This window comes from Helobdella robusta (genome assembly GCF_000326865.2).
Source record: "Helobdella robusta unplaced genomic scaffold HELROscaffold_3, whole genome shotgun sequence".
NCBI classification, from domain to species: Eukaryota; Metazoa; Annelida; class Clitellata; order Rhynchobdellida; family Glossiphoniidae; genus Helobdella; species Helobdella robusta.
Window position 1 is genome coordinate 5,665,915 of NW_008704501.1, and position 20,488 is coordinate 5,686,402.

The 20,488-nt window shown below is 35.3% G+C and overlaps 2 protein-coding genes across 2 annotated transcripts; both read left to right on the forward strand.

The window, feature by feature from the left end:
• Positions 1-1,904: 1,904 nt before the first annotated feature.
• HELRODRAFT_66308 (hypothetical protein) lies at positions 1,905-2,395 on the forward strand (the record flags this gene model as incomplete). The annotated part of the gene is made up of 2 exons (XM_009021481.1): positions 1,905-2,075; positions 2,231-2,395. Coding segments are annotated over 2 exons (336 nt in total), but the record flags the coding sequence as incomplete, so codon positions are not given.
• A 7,784-nt stretch (positions 2,396-10,179) lies between these two features.
• Positions 10,180-15,563, forward strand: HELRODRAFT_161577 (hypothetical protein; the record flags this gene model as incomplete). Its single annotated transcript, XM_009021482.1, has 3 exons — positions 10,180-10,243; positions 10,650-10,723; positions 10,797-15,563. The coding sequence occupies 3 exons, from the start codon at positions 10,180-10,182 to the stop codon at positions 15,561-15,563; spliced, it is 4,905 nt and encodes a 1,634-aa protein (XP_009019730.1).
• Positions 15,564-20,488: the final 4,925 nt, after the last annotated feature.

Consider the following 20,488-nt stretch of genomic DNA (forward strand, 5'->3'; position numbering starts at 1 on the left):
ATGTTTTAAAATATAAACCTTTCAGAATGAAGACAGATAGGTTAAACGTTTGATTCACGACTCAAAGGTTGCCGGTTCGAATCCCTCCCTCTCCTTGGTTACTCTTTTGAAATGTGATTTATTTGGTTCTTATTGGCCATTAAAAAAATCAAGATATCAATAGGGAACTCATTCTGAGAGTATCTGAACAACAAAAACGATGCAACAAAAATTTGAAATATTTCTGTTTGTTTTTGCACTACAATTAATATCATATGGTGTTTTTAAAAATTCATCGTTTTTCTACAACTACTTCTTTACTGATGTTGTTGTCGTCATGACATAAAATGAAATACTTCACATGATCCAAACTTCTCAAGGAATAATTTTAAATACTTTTTTCAGTCAAAAGGCTTATAATATAACGACAAACAATAGAATTATTATAATATAATAAACTTTATTTTAATATTATTATACGTTATTTTATGGTTTTTATTTTATTTATTTAAATAATTAAAAAAACTTATTTACTCGTATGGTACAGGCAACACTGGCGAGCAAACGAAAGATATTTATTTTTCTTCGGAGTGGAACTTCTCTTTAAAAAATAAACAAACTCGTAAAAAAAATGTTAAAAAGCAATTGTTAGAAAATAATAATATAACTAAAATGATGAACAGAAACGTTTATGCGTGTGCGTGCGTGCATGTGTGTGTGGTGTGTGTATGTGTGTGTGTGATAAAAAGTATTTGATTTCGAATGGCTAATGATTTCAGGATGCTTTTTGGATGAGTGGATGAAATGAAAAAAATTTTTTATTATAAAAAAATGAATTTTTTTAAAACGTTGACAAATTGAATTGTTTGTAAAAATTTTTAGATTGTGGGTTTGAGAAAAAAGTGTTTTAAAATGGGGAAGTTTTTTTAGGATCAAGTTTCAGTGTGAGATGAGATGATTTTCATATGATTTTTTTATTTGAATTTTAATTTTCAATTAAAGATGTTTAATTGTGAAGTTCATTTGATGCAGACACCTTAAGCAGTTTTTCATAAAATTCATCCATCCATCCATCTATTCAATCCATTTGTTCGTCTATTCATCTAATCCATTCGTCCATTTTTACTCATTCATTCACTCATTTTTTCGTTCGTACATTCATTCATTCACCCGTAAGTTAATCAAATGGTTTAATCATTAAATTGATATTTTTTTTTGAAAAATATTTAAATTGTTTTTACTTGATAACATAAATCTTTCTAACGCTTCGAAGTTTATTAAACAGAAGTAAATTATATCTTTCATTTATTATGAAATTGATTAATCAATTAATTGATTAATTGATATTTAATTAACCAATTAAATCAACCAATCACCGTGCAGATTTTTGAGGGCAACGTGGATTCGTACTCAGTGAAGCACACGTACATGGAGAGGCCCATTCTGACCAGGTTCGTACGCATACACGTCCTCCAGTGGAACAAGCACCCCTCCCTTAGAGTCGAGTTCATCGGATGTCAAGGTCAGACTCGAGCCGAACTTGATTTGTGATTTGTGAATAATTTCATAAATTATGATAATAACAACCTAAGAAATAAATTTACACAAGTATTAACAAGTTTTTTTTTACATCGAGTGTGAATGTTCTGACGCAACGTTTAAACGTCTCCACCCACCTGTAGCTTGCAACTTCGAGATCAGCCTGCCACCTTACGGCAAAATCGTGTCCTCCTCGGAGAAGAAATCTCGAAATCTCAATACTTGCCAATCAAATCACGGTCACATGATCACTAACAAGGGCTGGTGCCCCAGAAGAGATAATGGTAAGAAAGATTATACTTTGTCTTAAAATGGAGTTAATTGATAACTCAAATGATTAATGTTACTGTTAAATTATCACCAACTTGCCCTACCGAGCAGTAAGGCAGTGGATTCAAGTGGACGTTGGACCGCCGACAATTGCGACGGCCCTCGTGACAGCTGGCCGGGGTGACAAGGGCAGACAACATTGGGTCACTCAGTTCACCCTCACGTACAGCAACGACACTGAAAATTGGATCAACTACAGATTGCCATCCAGGCCGAAAGAAGATTTCGTTAGTGAAGATTTGTGATTTTTTGATGTGATGAAGTTTTTGTGGTTGTTGAGTTCGCTGTTGAAAATTTTGCTTCCGTAGAAGTCGTTTTAACGTTAAATGTTTCAAAGTCCTCTAATGCTCATACAAATTTATCAAGTCAATTCATTTTTTAGGTATTCAACGGAAATGACGAAAAATATTCGGAGAAAATAAATTTCCTCTCCCACCCAATCACAGCTCGTTACTTCAGATTTCACCCAATAAGATGGCACCGTCACATTTCTATGAGAGTGGCTGTCATTGGCTGCCCTTACGAAGGTCACTTCATGAATATTTAAATGAGGGTCAGATTATTATAATGGGAGCAGTGAATATTTTAATGAGCGATAGGAATAATAAAAATAAATATAATAAAAATAATATTATTATTGTAATATTAAGACCGATATAAATACGACTTTTGCCATATTTTATCCACTCCCACCTAACATATATTTTCAAATTTAAAATATTTAAAAAAATTTGACAAAAAGAAGGTAACAATGAAAAATAAAAAGTTAACAACAACAACAATAATAATAATATCAATAATAATAATATCAATAATAATAATTATTATTATGATTATTAATATTAATAATAATTAATTAATAATTATAATTATTATTAATATTATTATTATTTGTTATATAGGTTCATGCACTGATGAATTCATGAGAGTTAATGACGACACGCCGTGTGGTGAGTGAAAAATATAATAATGATGATAATAATAATAATAATAATAACAATAATAAAAATAATAACTATAACAATAACGATCACCATCATCTTTATCATCATCATCATTGTCGTCGTCATCACCACTATCTAACAACAAACCCCAGTTGAGAACCTGGCTTACAACAAAAACACCTGGATAAGCAGTAGCAGAACCTCAGGCAACAAGAAGAGACACGCGAGGCATCAGTGGACCAGGGCAGTCCCCTTCATCCCCACCAACACTTTTTTAATACCCCCTTTCAACAATAATAATAATAATAATAATAACAACAACATGGACAACAAAAACTACAATAACATCAACAAAGTAAATAAAAACAATAAGTATAGTGAGAGCGGAAGTTACGATGTGAACGATAATATAAATAATAATAATAATAATAAGACCAACAATAATAATAATAATAATAACCAGGGTTATAAAATGAGTGCTATTAATAACGATGGAAATTCCCAGTTTCAATCTCCGAGTTGCTTCGTCCTGGACAACTTCGGTGGTCACCAGCCGATCTGGCTGGTTGACCTGAGGAGGAAGTACCTGGTCAGTGGGATCATCATCAAAACTCCTATGTCTGGTCTCCATGGCGACGATGATGGTGAGTGAATGATGGTGAGGATGATGATGGTGATTTTGATGATAGTGATGGTGGAGGTAAAGTATTTTGCAAAGAATGTTGATGAGCAATGAATGTGGTTATAATAAAAAAATAGAGATTGAAATGACGTTTGGCTGACGATGTATAAATATCAGAGGTTGGGACAACTTAAACGTTAAAAAATAAATAAACATTTTTAAAAATACAATTAAAATCATTAATCGAAACTAAACTAATAAATATTTCCAAACAATCACCTACCTGATAGATGCAATATCCTCCCGAAGTGCAAAAGATTCGATGCGACAGTTCATGCAAGACATCGACAAACTCATCATCTACCTGGACGATCACGACACCAAAGAACAAATAACCAAACCTGAAAATATTTGTGGCATCGTGTGGGCTGTCGATGGAGCCCTGTACGAGCCCCGCATCCACGTGACGTGCAGCCAGCCAATCAGAGCACGCTACGTGTACATTGAGGCCTGGGGCTTGGAGAAGGCGAACAGTAGAATGTTCGCAACCCTCTGTGAGATTGAGATTTATGAATAATTATAATCCCGATACTACTACTACTACTACTACTACTACTACTACTACTACTACTACTACTACTACTACTACTACTACTACTACTACTACTTCTTTTTCTTTTTCTTCTTCTTCTACTACTACTACTAATAATAATTATATTATTATAATTAATTATAGCTGTTGTATTTTTTTATAACACGCATTGTTTTCTGAATTTTCGTTTATATATTTATGAAAATGTTTTTTCGCCACAAGAATGATAGATAGCTAGTAATTTATTTTCATACAATTAACTTGTTCGTGTGTACAAATAAAAGGAAGATAAATTCGATTGAAATTTGTGTCAGATTTTTTTTTGTAGAAATCGTAAGAAATTTATTTTACAACTTACGTCAGTGAGGATGTTTCTTTAAAGGTAAAATATTTTCAAAGAAGTGGATTTTCCTTGATTGTCGTAGTTGTAATAATTATTTCGTTCATGTATCAATTGTGTTTTTTTATTATTTATTTTAACGCGTTTGTCTACTCTTCTCACAAACAAACTCCAAATTTCCTGAAAATAAAAGTGAAAAAATATCACATTAACGATAATGACTTGGTCGGAAACCTACTTCTTCTAGTACTATCGCTACTACCACTACTACTACCACTACTACTACTACTACTTCTACTACTACTATTACTACTACTACTACTATCGCTACTACTACTACTATCACTACTACTCCACTACTATTACTACTACTTCTACTACTACTATTACTACTACTACTATCGCTACTACTACTACTACTACCATTACTACTACTACTACTTCTACTACTACTATTACTACTACTACTACTATCGCTACTACTACTACTATCACTACTACTCTACTACTATTACTACTAATACTACTACTACTACTACTACTACTATCGCTACTACTACTACTATCACTACTACTCCACTACTATTACTACTACTACTACTACTACTACTACTACTACTACTACTACTACTATCACTACTACTACTACTACTACTACTGTTGCTACTACTACAACTAATAATTCTTATCCAACTTTTTTTTTTTTTTTATTATTCTTTAAAAATCAGGATCTGATTTTGATGATGATGATAAAAATAATAATAGAAATAATGATATTATAATAGAAATTATAATTTTTTAAGATTAACCTATAATTTTTTTCTGTTAATGACTGGTCTCAAAATCTGAACCTACAAATTTAAAAATAATTTGCAATGATTTTTTTCGCGTTAGATGGCAGGTGTGTGTTCTTCACAATCAACAGCATTTAATTGTTACATTTAAGAAAAATGGGATGCAATTAATCTAATTTAAATTTATTTATTTCCATTTTTTTAATTTACACACCTTCTTATACACACAAACGAACACGCATACACACCGTCATACATCTACAAACACACACACATACACACACAAACACTCAACTTACACACACACACATTTCATTCCTAACACAACATATATTTCTTACATAATATAAAGAAATTATTTTACCAAAATCTGTTCGCTACACTGTGCTATCCGTCTAATATATTGGACGGCGCGATGGTGTAATGGCTAAGGTGCCTGACATTGTTGATGCAGCATCCGGGTTCAAATGCAAAAAAGATCCCCGCCTATCACATGCAAAAGTGTGTGATGCGTTGATTTACGTGTATTTATGCACCGTGTGTTTGTTGTTATAATGATAATGCGCCTCAGTCGCTTGCCATGGCGCTATGTAAAATGACATTATTATTATTATATCTAAGATATCTACTATTATTATTACTTATTTAATTCCTTATATCATGATATAACTCAATGATACACACACACATATGCACGAACCACACACACACACATACACACACATACACACACATACACACACACGCACACACAAACACACACACACACACAAACACACACACAGATACACGATTATATATTATGTATATAGTCATAATCTTAATCACATAAACTTCATCACTACCTCTAATTGTATAGAAGTTTTAGTAACAATGCTAGTTTACTTAATAATATTACTGCTACTACTGCAAACAATATTTTTTAAATTAACTTAAATTCACAAATACACGCATACGCACGCACACACACATACACGCACACACACACACACACACACACACACACAAACACACAATTTAATCCTAATATACCTCTATATACAATAAAGTTACATATCAGATTGTGTTTCAATCAATGAAAATGATTTTAGCACGTGTTAAATTTTTTTCATAAATATTTCTGTGTTGTTGTATGCTGGCAAATTTCAAAAATGCAAAATGTGTATATTTATTATTTTAATTTTAAAATTGTTTTTTTTACTTTATACAATACAACACAACGCAACACAACACAACACATTACAATATAACACAACACAATACAATATAATACAACACAATACAATATAATACAACACAACACAGCACAATGCGATACAACACAACAAAATAAAATACAATACAGTTTAAAAAGTTTTTTGTTGTGACAATTGAAAAATTTTAAACGGTTTTTGTCCTCGTCAAATTGTAGTTTATGAAACATTTCGTTAGTCCGCATTTTCACTGATAAATAAAGATGAAAAATTTGAATTTATATTTATTGAAACTAATTCGGACGCCAAGATCGAGTGATAATAGCGCGTTCTGCTTGGCGTCGCTGTGACGGGGTTTGAATGCAATCCGCTCCTACAACGTTTTCATAATAATAAATCTCAAGGTTTACCAGATCTCAAGTTTGTCTTCCTAGTTGGTAAAGTTCTTTGGAGAAATTACTAAAGAAATGAACTAAAATTAAGTGAAACTACTTTATAAGAAATAAATGAATGATTAGAGGAATGAGTGAATGAGTGGTGAACAAAAAATAAATAAATAAACAAATTAAATTAATCTATTTCAACAATGGACTTACATTCAAACACACAATAGAACCTTAAGGATTGCTTTTAAAGATTAAAGCTCACTCACACACACCACACAAACACACACGCACACACACACACACACACACACACATAAATTTATACACACATAACACTTGCACAATTCTTTTTAAAATGCAAATCATTTCTTCGTGTGCCTGTAAAGCCCGTGTGAAAAATATTTTGATTGGATCGTCTTCTCTCAGACTAAATGAACTTTCAACGTAAGTAAAATTTTGATTCATTAATTAATTCATTCATTAGCATATATAAAATAATTTAATCTATTCCTTATTTATAAATTAATTTATAAATTTAATAGCATAAGTTTATTTGTTGATTGATTAACATAACATAACAATGATTTTTTATAGTGATCCAAGAAGACTGTGTCTGTGACAAGACCCCTCTGAGACTTATTTTTTAATATCCTACTTTAAAGTTATAAGTTGTTTCTGCGCATATTATTTCATCTCCCAGTTTGTTCCACTCGTTGACAACTCTGCAGCTGAAAAATATTTGCTTTATCGATCCCGAACTTTTTTATGGCCCCTTGTTTTACTGTTCATCTTAAGCTCAACAAATTTAGCTGATTCCAAATTCTCTTTCATAATGATGATTTTGCATGCCTGAATCAAAACTTCTTTTTTCTTCTTTTTTCTAATGTTTGTCAATCCACAAACTTTTAATCTGTCTTCATATACCATACCGCGACACTCCTTCATCATTCTCGTTGCCCTTCTTTGAATATTCTCGAGCATAAGTTCGTCCTTTTGTAAATCTGGATTCCAAAGCTGAACACAGTACTCCAACTTATTTCGAACCAATGCTTTATAGAGGTTAATATGACGATCGTATTTCTGCTTTTCACTGTTCGTTTCATCATACCCAGAATCCTGTTTGCACTTTTAGCTGCCTCGATGCATTGCCGCGCTCCCTTACCATTCCGATGAATTATCATCACCACTGGATCCTTTTCCTCTTCTTCATTTTTAGTGGTGTGTTTCCAAGTTTGAATACGTTTGCCTTGTTGTTCGCTCCCATATGGATGACTGCACATTATTTGTTAGTGTTGAATACCATCCGCCAATCCTCTGCCTATTTGCATATTATTTGTAAATCGAATTCTAGAATTTCATCATCTTCATCGTTGTCTACAACAGCACATAATTTAGTGTCATCGGCAAATTTTGAAATTTTAGACTATTCCTAGATCAATACCATCGATGTATATTACAAATAGCAACGGTTCTAATGCGAATCTTTGAGGAATCCCACTTGAAACATTGCTCCAGTTTGAGAAATATCAATACCAACTTTTTGCCGTCTATCTTGTAACCAATTAGAAATGCACTTGAGTTTGTCTCCTGTGTTGCCTCTAATTTTAAGGCCAAACCTTTATGCCGTACCTTAACGAAAGCTTTAGCAAAATCTAAGTGCACAATATTCACTGCTTTTTTTGTCCAAATTTTCATAAACCTCTTCAAAAAAGTCAAACAAATTTGTTAGTTTGAAACAAATGTGCTGCTCTTAATTAAAAGCAAGAAAAAAAACATTCATACGTGCTGTATGTTAACGATAAACAGGGCAAAAAATGTTCCGCTCATTTGTGCTCATTTCATCTGCAAATTGTAGTACTTGCTTACATTGCCCAAACATACAAAACGGTATAAATAAACATACACGTACACACACATAGTAATAAACATACTCGTACACATATATAAACAACAAATGATTTTATAAACCTAATATAAATAAACATACAAATATACACACACATACGCAAACAAACACATACATAAATTTATGTATAGATAATATTAAAACACACACACACACAAACACACACACATATATATATAAATATGTATTATATATACACATATGTATAACATGTATACCATACATACTATACATATATTTGTATGTTTATATTGCGAGTATGGATTAAGTGAATGAATGAATGAATGAGGGAATGAGTGAATGAGTGAGTGAGGGAGTGAGTGAGGGAGTGAGTGAGTGAGTGGGTGAATGAGTGAGTGAGTGAGTGAGTGAGTGAGGGAGTGAGTGAGGGAGTGAGTGAGTGGGTGAATGAGTGAGTGAGTGAGTGAGTGGATGAGTTTACTTTTGAACGGGCTGACTTAGTGAGGTGAATGCATTGCTGCTGTTGTAATGATGTGGAGATGTTGCCTCGTTTGTAATCTTTTGTTTATTCTCTCTTTCGAATTTATAACAGCGAGTAGAGAATTGTAATAGTAATAATAATAATATTGATAATATTAACAACAACAATAATAATAATACAAATAATAATAATAATCGGATATAAAATTTTGTGTTTTTCATCAGAAAAATGGTTATTATTAATTTTTTCTGTTTGTTTTTTGGATTCAGAGTTAATTAAGTCTTTAAAAAAATTTCCGTATAAAATATTATTTATAAAACTTAATATACAACAGGTTTAGAAGTAATCAATAATAATAATAATAATATTAATGAATAATAATAATAATAACTTTTGTTCATCTTATTGTTATTATCTCCGTATGTATTGAAGCATTTCTAAAGTTGCTCGTTATAACTCAACCAACAAACATTCGGTTTTTGTCTGTTTGTGTTTGTGTGGCTGTGTCTGTCTGTGTTTGTCTGTGTTACTGCTATCTTGAGTTCATCTGATTAATCACATTTTATTTTCCATGTATGAAAACATTAAGTTCGTTGGAGCACGTTTCTTATATTATGGTGTTTAATATGCATTAGAAAGTCTCTGTATTATTTTTCTTCAGTTGTTTGTTTGTTTTAGTATGTGTGTGTGTTTGTGGTGTTGGTGTGTATTTGTGTGTGTATTTATGTGTATGTTTGTGTGATACACGCGTGTGTCTGTGTTGACATATTAGACATTTTGTTTAAATTTTAATTTTTGAAAAATTTAAAATTTGAAGTGTTAATGTTTCTACCAGGCAATGGTTTAAAAGACTGATTTTCACTGTGATAACAACGACGACAGCTACAACATCCACAACAGTCGCAACCACAACAACTTCAAAAATAACAACATCAATGTTGTTACTCCATAGCATCAGCAATTATCGATAACAACAGAAACACCACCACCACCAACAACAACAACAACCACAACAACAACAACATTCTCGTCTTAGAAACAAACAAACATTACCGACAGTTAAAATAATTTTCTGAAACAGCATCACTCTGAATCATTAGCCGGCTTTGAAGATGATAACAATTTCGAAATTATCTTCTGCTGGGATGTTCTTGTCGTTCTTAATATTCTACTTAGGTTAGATATTTGATTTCGATTGTTATGTTTTTAATGCGCTTCCTTTTAAATTGTTTGAATCGAATGATGTACGTTCGTACGTCTTAAAATCGGTTCTAGCATTGTTAAAAGCAAATTGTTTGTTTTCAAGATATGATTTATAAATTCAGATTTTTAACATGGATCATTTTATTTCATGTTAAATGATAATGGTTCTCTGAAATAGTTCTGGTCAACTTTCCGCCATGTTCTGGCCAGAACCAAGCCCAGTTGAAACAGCAACAGCAGCAACAACAACAATTAATTCAGAAGCAACAACAATTGAAACTTCTGCAACAACAACAAATTTTGAAACAACAACAACTGAAACAACAGCAGCTACAGGTGAAACAACAAAAACTGTGAGTATTATTTTGAAATTATATAGGGATACAGGGTAGCTATAGGGGCGGTGAATTAATGGCAAGAGATGTGCCAGATTCTGTGCACTCCAGTGACCAGGTAGTAGCGCCGAGAAGTTTCTACTCATCGTATGCTCCAATGCAAAAAACTTTATTTAAAATTGTTATTTTAGGTTACTGATAAGTTATTATTTGTCAATGATTATTGCATTTCAGTGAAAATAACTTTTGAAGTTTTTTTTTTTTATAAAAGTGAACCAGTTGGAAAAATAGTGGGCAAAGTTAGCAGCACAGTAAAAGACTTCCCGGCACAGACGGCAAGAACAGTGAAACAACAACTGCAACAACAACAACAACAACAACCTCAGGATAAAACAAAACAATCCGTCCAGCAAACATTAGGAACAACAAAACAAAATGCTCAAAAAGTTTTAACAGCAGTTCAGAGACAACAGCAACAACAGTTAGAAAAAGTAAAAAATGTCGCTCAACAGTCGGCCACGAAAATTCAACAAAAGGCCAAACAAACAGTTCAAACGTTAAGCAAACATCTCGATAGCACGGCCAACAAACTGAAGACAGCCGCACAAAGCAAGGTCAACGTTGAAACAAGGGATGAAAAGAGTTTCGCCTCGAAAGCAATCGAATTCGTCACTAAGTCGGCCAAAAACTTGGCAAAGAAAGCGGCAAACATGATTCCTCAGAGGAAGCCGAGTAAGCAAACAGATGCGGATGGGAAGATTAAAGTTGAAAGTGTGCCAGCGAGGAAACCTTCCAAGAACGTTGAAGCATCTATCAAATCAGCATCATCAACTCTGGCGAGTAAAAAATTAGTTTTATTAAATTATGAGAGATTCATAACGTCGTTGATGTTTTTTTTTGTTTGCCAGGTTAAACAAGCGCCAAAATTATCGAAGGATGTGAAAGCAACAATTGCCAGCAAGAAGATCGATAAAAAGTTGGATACCGATGGGGATGGCATTCCCGATTATTTGGACGAGGATGATGATAATGACGGAATACCGGATTATCTTGATACTGATGACGATGGTGATGAGATACCTGATTCCCAAGAGGTTGATTCCGATGGCGATGGAATACCGGATTACCTGGACGATGATGATGATAACGATGGAATACCGGATAGCGAAGATGACGACGACGATGGTGATGGCATTCCAGATTATCTTGAAAATTTGGATACAGATGGAGACGGTATACTGGATTATCTGGATGATGACGACGATAATGATGGGATACCTGATTCCGAAGATGATGACGACGATGGTGATGGAATCCCTGATGACCAGGAAACGGACCGATTATTGGATACAGATGGTGATGGGATACCGGATGTATACGACGACGATGATGACAATGATGGAATACCGGATAGTGAAGATGATGATGATGACGGTGATGGAATACCGGATAAAGATGAACTTGTGGATACAGATGGTGATGGGATACCGGATGTATACGATGACGATGATGACAATGATGGAATACCGGATAGTGAAGATGATGACGACGATGGGGACGGCATTCCTGATTCCCAAGAGGTTGATACGGATAGCGATGGAATACCCGATTATTTGGATGACGATGACGACAATGATGGAATACCGGACAGTGAAGATGATGACGACGATGGTGACGGTATTCTGGATTCTCAAGAAATCGATACAGATGGTGATGGCATACCGGATTATTTGGACGACGACGATGATAATGATGGAATACCGGATAGTGAAGATGATGACGACGATGGTGATGGCATTCCCGATTCTCAAGAAGTTGATACCGATGGTGACGGCATACCGGATTATTTAGATGACGATGACGACAATGATGGAATACCGGATGATGAAGATGACGACGATGATGGTGATGGCATTCCCGATTTTCAAGAAATTGATACAGATGGTGATGGCATACCGGATTACTTAGACGACGATGATGATAACGATGGTATTCCGGACAGTGAAGACGACGATGACGATGGAGATGGAATACCGGATAAAGATGAACTTGTGGATACAGACGGTGACGGCATTCCAGATGTATACGACGACGACGATGATAATGATGGCATACCGGATGATGAAGACGACGACGACGATGGAGACGGTATCCCAGATCACTTAGAACGGGATACGGACGGTGACGGAATACCGGATTATCTAGATGATGATGATGATAACGATGGCATTCCGGATGATGAAGATGACGACGATGACGGTGATGGTATTCTCGATGTTGATGAGCCTGACAGTGATGGGGACGGCATACCGGACGATCTTGATGACGATGACGACAACGACGGATTGCCAGACTACTTGGACGATGACGACGATGGCGATGGTATCCCAGATTCCCAGGAAATTGATACAGATGGTGATGGAATACCGGATTATCTTGATGACGATGATGATAACGACGGTATACCGGATAGCGAAGACGACGACGATGATGGTGACGGAATACCAGATGCTGTAGAAAATTTAGATACCGATGGTGATGGCATACCGGATTATCTTGACGACGATGACGACAACGACGGCATTCCCGACAGCGAGGATGACGACGACGACGGAGATGGAATACCGGATTATAAGGAAATCGATACAGATGGTGATGGCATACCGGATTATCTAGACGACGATGACGATAATGACGGCATTCCGGATGATGAAGACAACGACGATGATGGCGATGGCATCCCGGATGACCAAGAGAAGGATTCTGACGGTGATGGCATTCCCGACTACCTTGATGATGACGACGACAACGACGGAATACCTGACGTAGATGATGACGACGATGATGGTGATGGCATACCGGATAGTAAAGAGCTTGATACCGACGGTGATGGCATACCGGATTATCTTGACGACGATGACGATGGAGATGGCATACCGGATGATGAGGATGACGATTCTGACGGTGATGGCATTCCAGACGATCAGGAAAAAGATACAGATGGCGACGGAATTCCGGATTATCTTGATGACGACGATGATAACGATGGAATACCGGATGCCGAAGACGATGATGATGATGGGGACGGAATTCCTGATAGTCAGGAGGTTGATTCTGATGGCGATGGAATACCGGATTACCTGGACGATGATGATGACAACGATGGAATTCCGGATAGCGAAGATGACGACGACGACGGCGATGGCATTCCGGACCGTCTTGAGAATTTAGATACAGACGGTGACGGCGTACCGGATTACCTAGATGACGATGACGACAACGATGGAATACCCGACTACCTTGATGATGACGATAATGGCAATGGGGTACCGGATCACTTGGAAAAAGATACGGATGGAGATGGCGTTCCGGATTACCTTGATGACGACGATGATAACGATGGGATACCGGATAGTGAAGACGATGATGATGACGGCGACGGAATACCGGATAAAGATGAAATTGACACTGATGGAGATGGCATTCCGGATGACATTGATGATGATGATGACAACGACGGAATACCAGATGATGAAGATGATGACGACGATGGTGATGGAATTCCCGATTCGCAGGAAATTGATACAGATGGGGATGGAATACCGGATTATCTAGATGACGATGATGACAATGATGGAATACCCGATAACGAAGACGACGACGATGATGGTGATGGTATTCCTGATACGTTAGAGAAGGATACAGATGGTGATGGCATACCGGATTATTTAGACGACGACGATGATAACGACGGTATTCCGGATAGTGAAGACGACGATGACGACGGTGATGGAATACCGGATAAGGATGAACTTGTGGATACAGACGGAGACGGAATTCCGGATGTATACGACGACGATGATGATAATGATGGCATACCGGACAGTAAAGACGACGACGACGATGGAGATGGTATCCCAGATTCAGAGGAAATAGATACGGACGGGGACGGAATACCAGATTATTTGGATGACGATGACGACAACGATGGCATACCGGACAGCGAGGATGACGACGACGATGGCGATGGCATTCCGGATGTTCTTGAAAGAGATACTGACGGTGATGGTATTCCCGACTACCTAGATGATGATGACGACAACGATGGGATACCCGATTCGGAGGATGACGATGACGATGGGGACGGTATTTTGGATAAGGACGAGTTGGATACGGATGGTGATGGCATTCCCGATGATCTGGACGATGACGACGACAACGACGGCATACCGGATCATCTTGATAACGATTTGAACAACAACGGTGTACCGGATGCTGAAGAACTCGATACAGATGGAGATGGCATTCCCGATTATCTTGACGACGACGACGATAATGATGGCATTCCCGACGTGCTGGATGACGATAAAGATGGGGATGGCATTGTCGATGATGAGGATGGGGATGGCATACCGGATAATGAGGAAGAAGAAGTCAAAGATAGCCCGAAGAGCAGTCGCAAGAAACACAGCATCTCAGGCGATGATGACGAAGACGATGCTGGATTGATGTTTTCCAAGCGGGATAGTGACGGGGATGGCATTCCGGACTACCTGGATGACGACGACGATAACGATGGCATTCCGGATCGATTAGATACAGATTCAGATGGTGACGGCGTTGCAGATGAAGATGATCCAAATTACGCCACGAAATTTCTAAAAACTGTCGCCAAATCAAAGTACAAATCAGTCGAACCCCAGGAAGACCTTGACCTCTGGGATTTTATGACTACCTGGTACTTTGACAAGAAATCAGATGAAGCAAGCGATGACGCAGATAATAAAGATGACGATGGTGATAGTAAGAAAGGTGACGATGGTGATAGTAAGAAAGGTGACGATGGTGGAGAAGATGGGGATGGTGACGGGAAAGATGAATCGTGGTTTGGAATAACGAAAAAAATGAAGAACTGGTTGTTTAAAAGTAAACCCGCGGAAGAGAAAAAGAGAGATTGAGGTTTCAGCTGATCCTATTTTAGTTATTTACGTACTTATTTTTGCGAGGTTATTTTATTTGGAATATAAATTAATTATTTCAACCTTTTTTGAATTATTTTTTCATTTTTGTTAAAAATCAAAAGAATAATTTCAAATTATAAATAATAAAATTTTTTTCAATTAATGTTCCGATGTAGTTTACATTTTCTAAATTGTTAAATAGTCGTTAGATATTTTATAATTTTGTTTATTGTAAAATGATTTTTTTAAATATTCATTTTATAATTTAATTCTTTTTGATTATATTTTATGAAATTTTTTGTTAGATTTTTCATTTCGCAAAGTTATTAACTCAACTGTAAATCACTATTCTTTTCTGCGCCGTTCGTCTGTACATGATTCAACCCTTTTTTCAATTTTGTTTTTAAATTTTAATTTATTCCTTTCGGTAAATGATATGTGCGAGTTGTTTTGTGGTTGTTGTGTAAATAATGTTGAAAAATGAAGAGTGTCTTGTTGTTTGATTGAGACGCAAGAAAATCCGCAAACAAATTGTCAATTTCTTTAAAAATAAAACAAGCAAATGGTACAGAACGATCTAAAAAAAACCCAACACTTAGTGACGACAAATTGCTAAAAGTTTCAAAAGACTATGACATTGATCCATTCATTAATAATCGTTGGGAACAACCGATGCAAGATTTTATCTTGAAAAAACTGTTGTCTGTCTGTCTCTCTGCATGCAGTTGGTTCCTTCAATGTACGACATGTCACTGTCCCTTTCTTTCCGTCTGGTTTTGAGCATTTGTTTGCAAAACTATGTGTGCTTTTGTTCCTATGTGTATACAAATGAAATGTCTCGTAAGCGTCGAACTGTGATTTCAATCCCAACTTTAGTTTTTCAGCACGTAGCTCTGATCATTTCTTTTCATCCAAGCACAGAAATATCGCTTTTATAAATTGTCGAATGTCGAGCGACCGGTGCTGGCTGGCTGCGTTTTCTTCTTGGTGCAAATTTTCAATAGTTACTAAAAAATATAACAAAATTATTCATAACATGATAGTTGGAAACGGCAAGTGGGGTTTCAAAATTTAGCTAATTTAAAGTGTGCATTGAAACAACATTTGCAAACTTTCTGACCAACCTTTGTACGTCTCACATTTAAAATCGTTTTTTTTGTAAAGAATGTCGTTTGTTTAAAAATTTCATTTAATCTTCAATGAAATACAGAAGAACCTCGAAATAATTTTTATATTATTTAACAATTATATTGCGGTCTCAATGGGTAAATTTATAAGGCTGATTGTGCGTGCACATACGCAAGTTGTATAGTATGAGTACATCAATTGCATTAACTAGAATGTTCAGTTTTGAATTTTACCAGGCTTATCTACAAATTGCAATTTAGCATGTTAACCTGAATTGAATACTGTGTATGTGTGTGTGTGTGTGCTTGTGTGCGTGTGCTCGTGTATGTGATCATTCAAATTCTATTATACATTTTCTTCAATTGTCAGTTGACCGATTCAAAACAAGTTTATTTAAACGTTTAAGTAACAATAAGTTATACATTTCTGTTTTTTAATGACCTAAGCGTAGGCACACAATATCACGCACGCACGCACACACACACGCACAGACAGAGTGCCGCCGAAAATCCTAGCGAGAAAATAATTTATCGTGAAGGAGAAGCAGAGGTTAATTGACTTCTCTAGGAGAAAAATTTCGCTGCAGTCCTTTCAGACGAAATAATGATAATTTTTACCATCAAAATTATTATTTGATAGGGTGATTAAAATTCAAGACAGGAATGATTGTAATGGTGCTGATGATCGAACTATGATGACGATTTGATGGTTTTAATGAGGAGGAAGATCTGATTATTTTAACGATGGTGATGGTAGTGATTAAATTGAGGGTGATTACGACGATGATGATGTTTATGATTGTGATGATGACGATGAAGACGATGATGATGATGGGGATGATGTCCAAAAAAATTAATATTACAAAAAATAGAATCAGTAAAAATAAAAAAGGGTTCATGAAGAAGAAGAAGAAGGAACAATGAGAAAGAAGTAATCATTATGGTGCGCTTGATAAAATTTGTATAAAAATTCAAAGACTGGCTGGATGAATTATATAGCGCTTTATGAGGTTGCTTGGTGGTGGTGAAGATAATGGTGATGATGATGATGATGGGGATGATAACACTGGCGGTGATGATGGTAGTGATGGGAATGACGATGATGATAATACTGGGGGTGAGGATGATGATGGAGATGATGATAACGATCGTGATGATACTGGCGGTGCTGATGACGTTCATGATGGTGGCGATGATGTAATCACGTGATGATATGTGGTGACGTAATTATACGATGACGCGATGATGCCAGGCTGATTTGATGTGCTTATTTTGTTGTTTAATATTTTGTATAGTGTAAAAATTGATGATGCGGACGATGACAAAGAGTGGGAGAAGAGAGAAAGAAAGAGAGAGAAAGAGAGAGAGAAGGAGAGAAAAAGAAAAAAAAAGAGAAAGAAAGAATGAAAGAAAGAGATAAAAGAAAGAAGAAGAAGATAGCGGCAAAATATTATGATAAAAAAGTTAATTGTTCTTTTAACGGTTGAACAGTAAAACGTTTATGTAAAAGATGATGATGATGACGACGATGATGATGAAGAAGATGATGATGAAGACGATGATGATGATGAAGACGATGACGATGATGATGAAGATGGTGATGATGATGATAACAAAGTGCGCCTTCCTAAGTTTCCTTATTTGAATATTGTTAATTTATGTCTTTTAATATAAAGTTTTTTTGCTTTTTTATTGTTTTTGTGATTGCCTCGATATGATGATGATGATAATGATGATGACGACGACGATGATGGTGACGATGATGATGACGATGATGAGGGTGACGATAATGATGATGACGATGATGATGATAATATTTCTTAGTTTAAAAACCACGGCGACGATGATAAAAAGAAGATGATGATGAAATTAGGGAAAAATAAATTAAATCATCAATCATTCATTATCGCAAGCATTTGTGATAATGATTTTGTGTGTGTCTGTGTGTGTATGTGTTCGTGTCTGTGTGTGAATGTGTATGTGCGTGTATGTGTGTGTCTGTGTGTGTGTATGTGCATATGGCTATTTGTGTGTGGTCGTATCATGAGACATATTTTTTTACATTGAATTATTATAATTTATATTAATTATAATAATTCAAAACATTAATAACAATAAAAATGATAATAATACCAACAACAATAATTATAATATATTAACGAAGGTGTCAAATGCATCACGTTCAACAATTGCCTATTCAGAAATACATCCAAGGATTGATTGATTGCTGGCTGGTTGATTGATTGGTAGGTTGATTAACTGGTTTGGTTGGTTGGTTAGTTAGATGGTTGGTCAATTGGTTGGTTGGTTGATTGGTTGGTTAGATAGTTGGTTGGCTGGTTGGTTAGATGGCTGGCAAATTGGCAACAGTTGTCAATTGACGTTCTTTTTACATTTGCAACAATGCCTGCTTAGAAATTTGGACATTGGATGATTAAAATTGGAGCAATATAATTGGTTTAATTTTTAATTTTATAATAAAATCTTTCAAAACTTAATCGAAAATATTAAAAATTGTTCAAAGAAAAATTTTGCCAAGAAAGATTCAAAAAAAATAAAAAAAATTTGAATTAAGAAAAAAAAAATGAACAGAAAGAAACGAGCAAGAAAGAAAAAATATTATTAAATGATAGGACGATCACGTGACCCTATCAGATTGCATTCTTCCTCTTTCACTCCTTCCTTCCTTTATTCGTTCTTCCACTCATTCATTATTTCACTCATTCACTCATTCATTCTCCCACTCATTCATTATTTTACTTATTCACTCATTCATTCTCCCACTCATTCATTTTCCCACTCATTCATTCTCGCACTCATTCTCTCTTTCCTTATTCTTGCGTTTATTCCTTCGTTCGTTCTTTCATACATTCTTTCATTCATTCCTAAATTCACTTTTTCGCTATTTTGTTTATTCATTCATTCTTTCATTTCTCCTTCCCTTTTCACTTATTCATTCCTCCCTCCTTCATTCATAAATCTCTCGTGACGTCACGATCTAATGAATAAAGATGAGGGCATGGTGTGCTATGGCGTGCGGTATGTGCGTGCATGTGTGTATAGTTTGTGAATTGGTGTGTATGTGTGTGTGTATGTGTGTGTGTGTGTGCATGTGTGAGACATTATTAGTTGTGCGTGTGTGTGCGTGTGTTGTTGCTGTGTACGTCTGTGTGTGTGTATGCGTGCGTGTGTGTGCGCGTGTGTATAGTTGAGAGTTGGCTATGTGCTAGTGTTGCTGGTTGGCTGTTGTATGATTTTGAAACCTCTGATGTCATCTTCATCAGCAAACGAGTGTGTGAAAGAATGAATGAATTAATAAATGAATGAACGAACGAACAAACGAATGAATGAACGAACGAACGAACGAACGAACAAACGAACGAACGAATGAATGAATGAATGAATTAAGTAAATGACTGACAGCTAGATTGAAGAATTCATTGTTGAGTGTGAATTTAAATAGTTTTGCAGTAGATCAATACTTGAGTTAGTCTTAAAATGATAAAATGACAGTTGATGATGATTGAGATACTCAATTTAATTAAAATTTTATTTGAAAAAGTTTTGACATTTTCATTAAGTGATGAATGACTGATTGAATGAATGACTGAGTGAATGAGTGTCTGAGTGACTGAGTAGTTGAATGAATAATAAAAATGAGTAAAAGGATGATGATGATAGCTATGATAGAGATAAAATTATGAGCAAAAAGTGATAAACTACAATGAAAATGATTATGAAAATAATTCTAGGTATAATTCTTTATTCACATATTTGATTAAAATAAGATAAAAG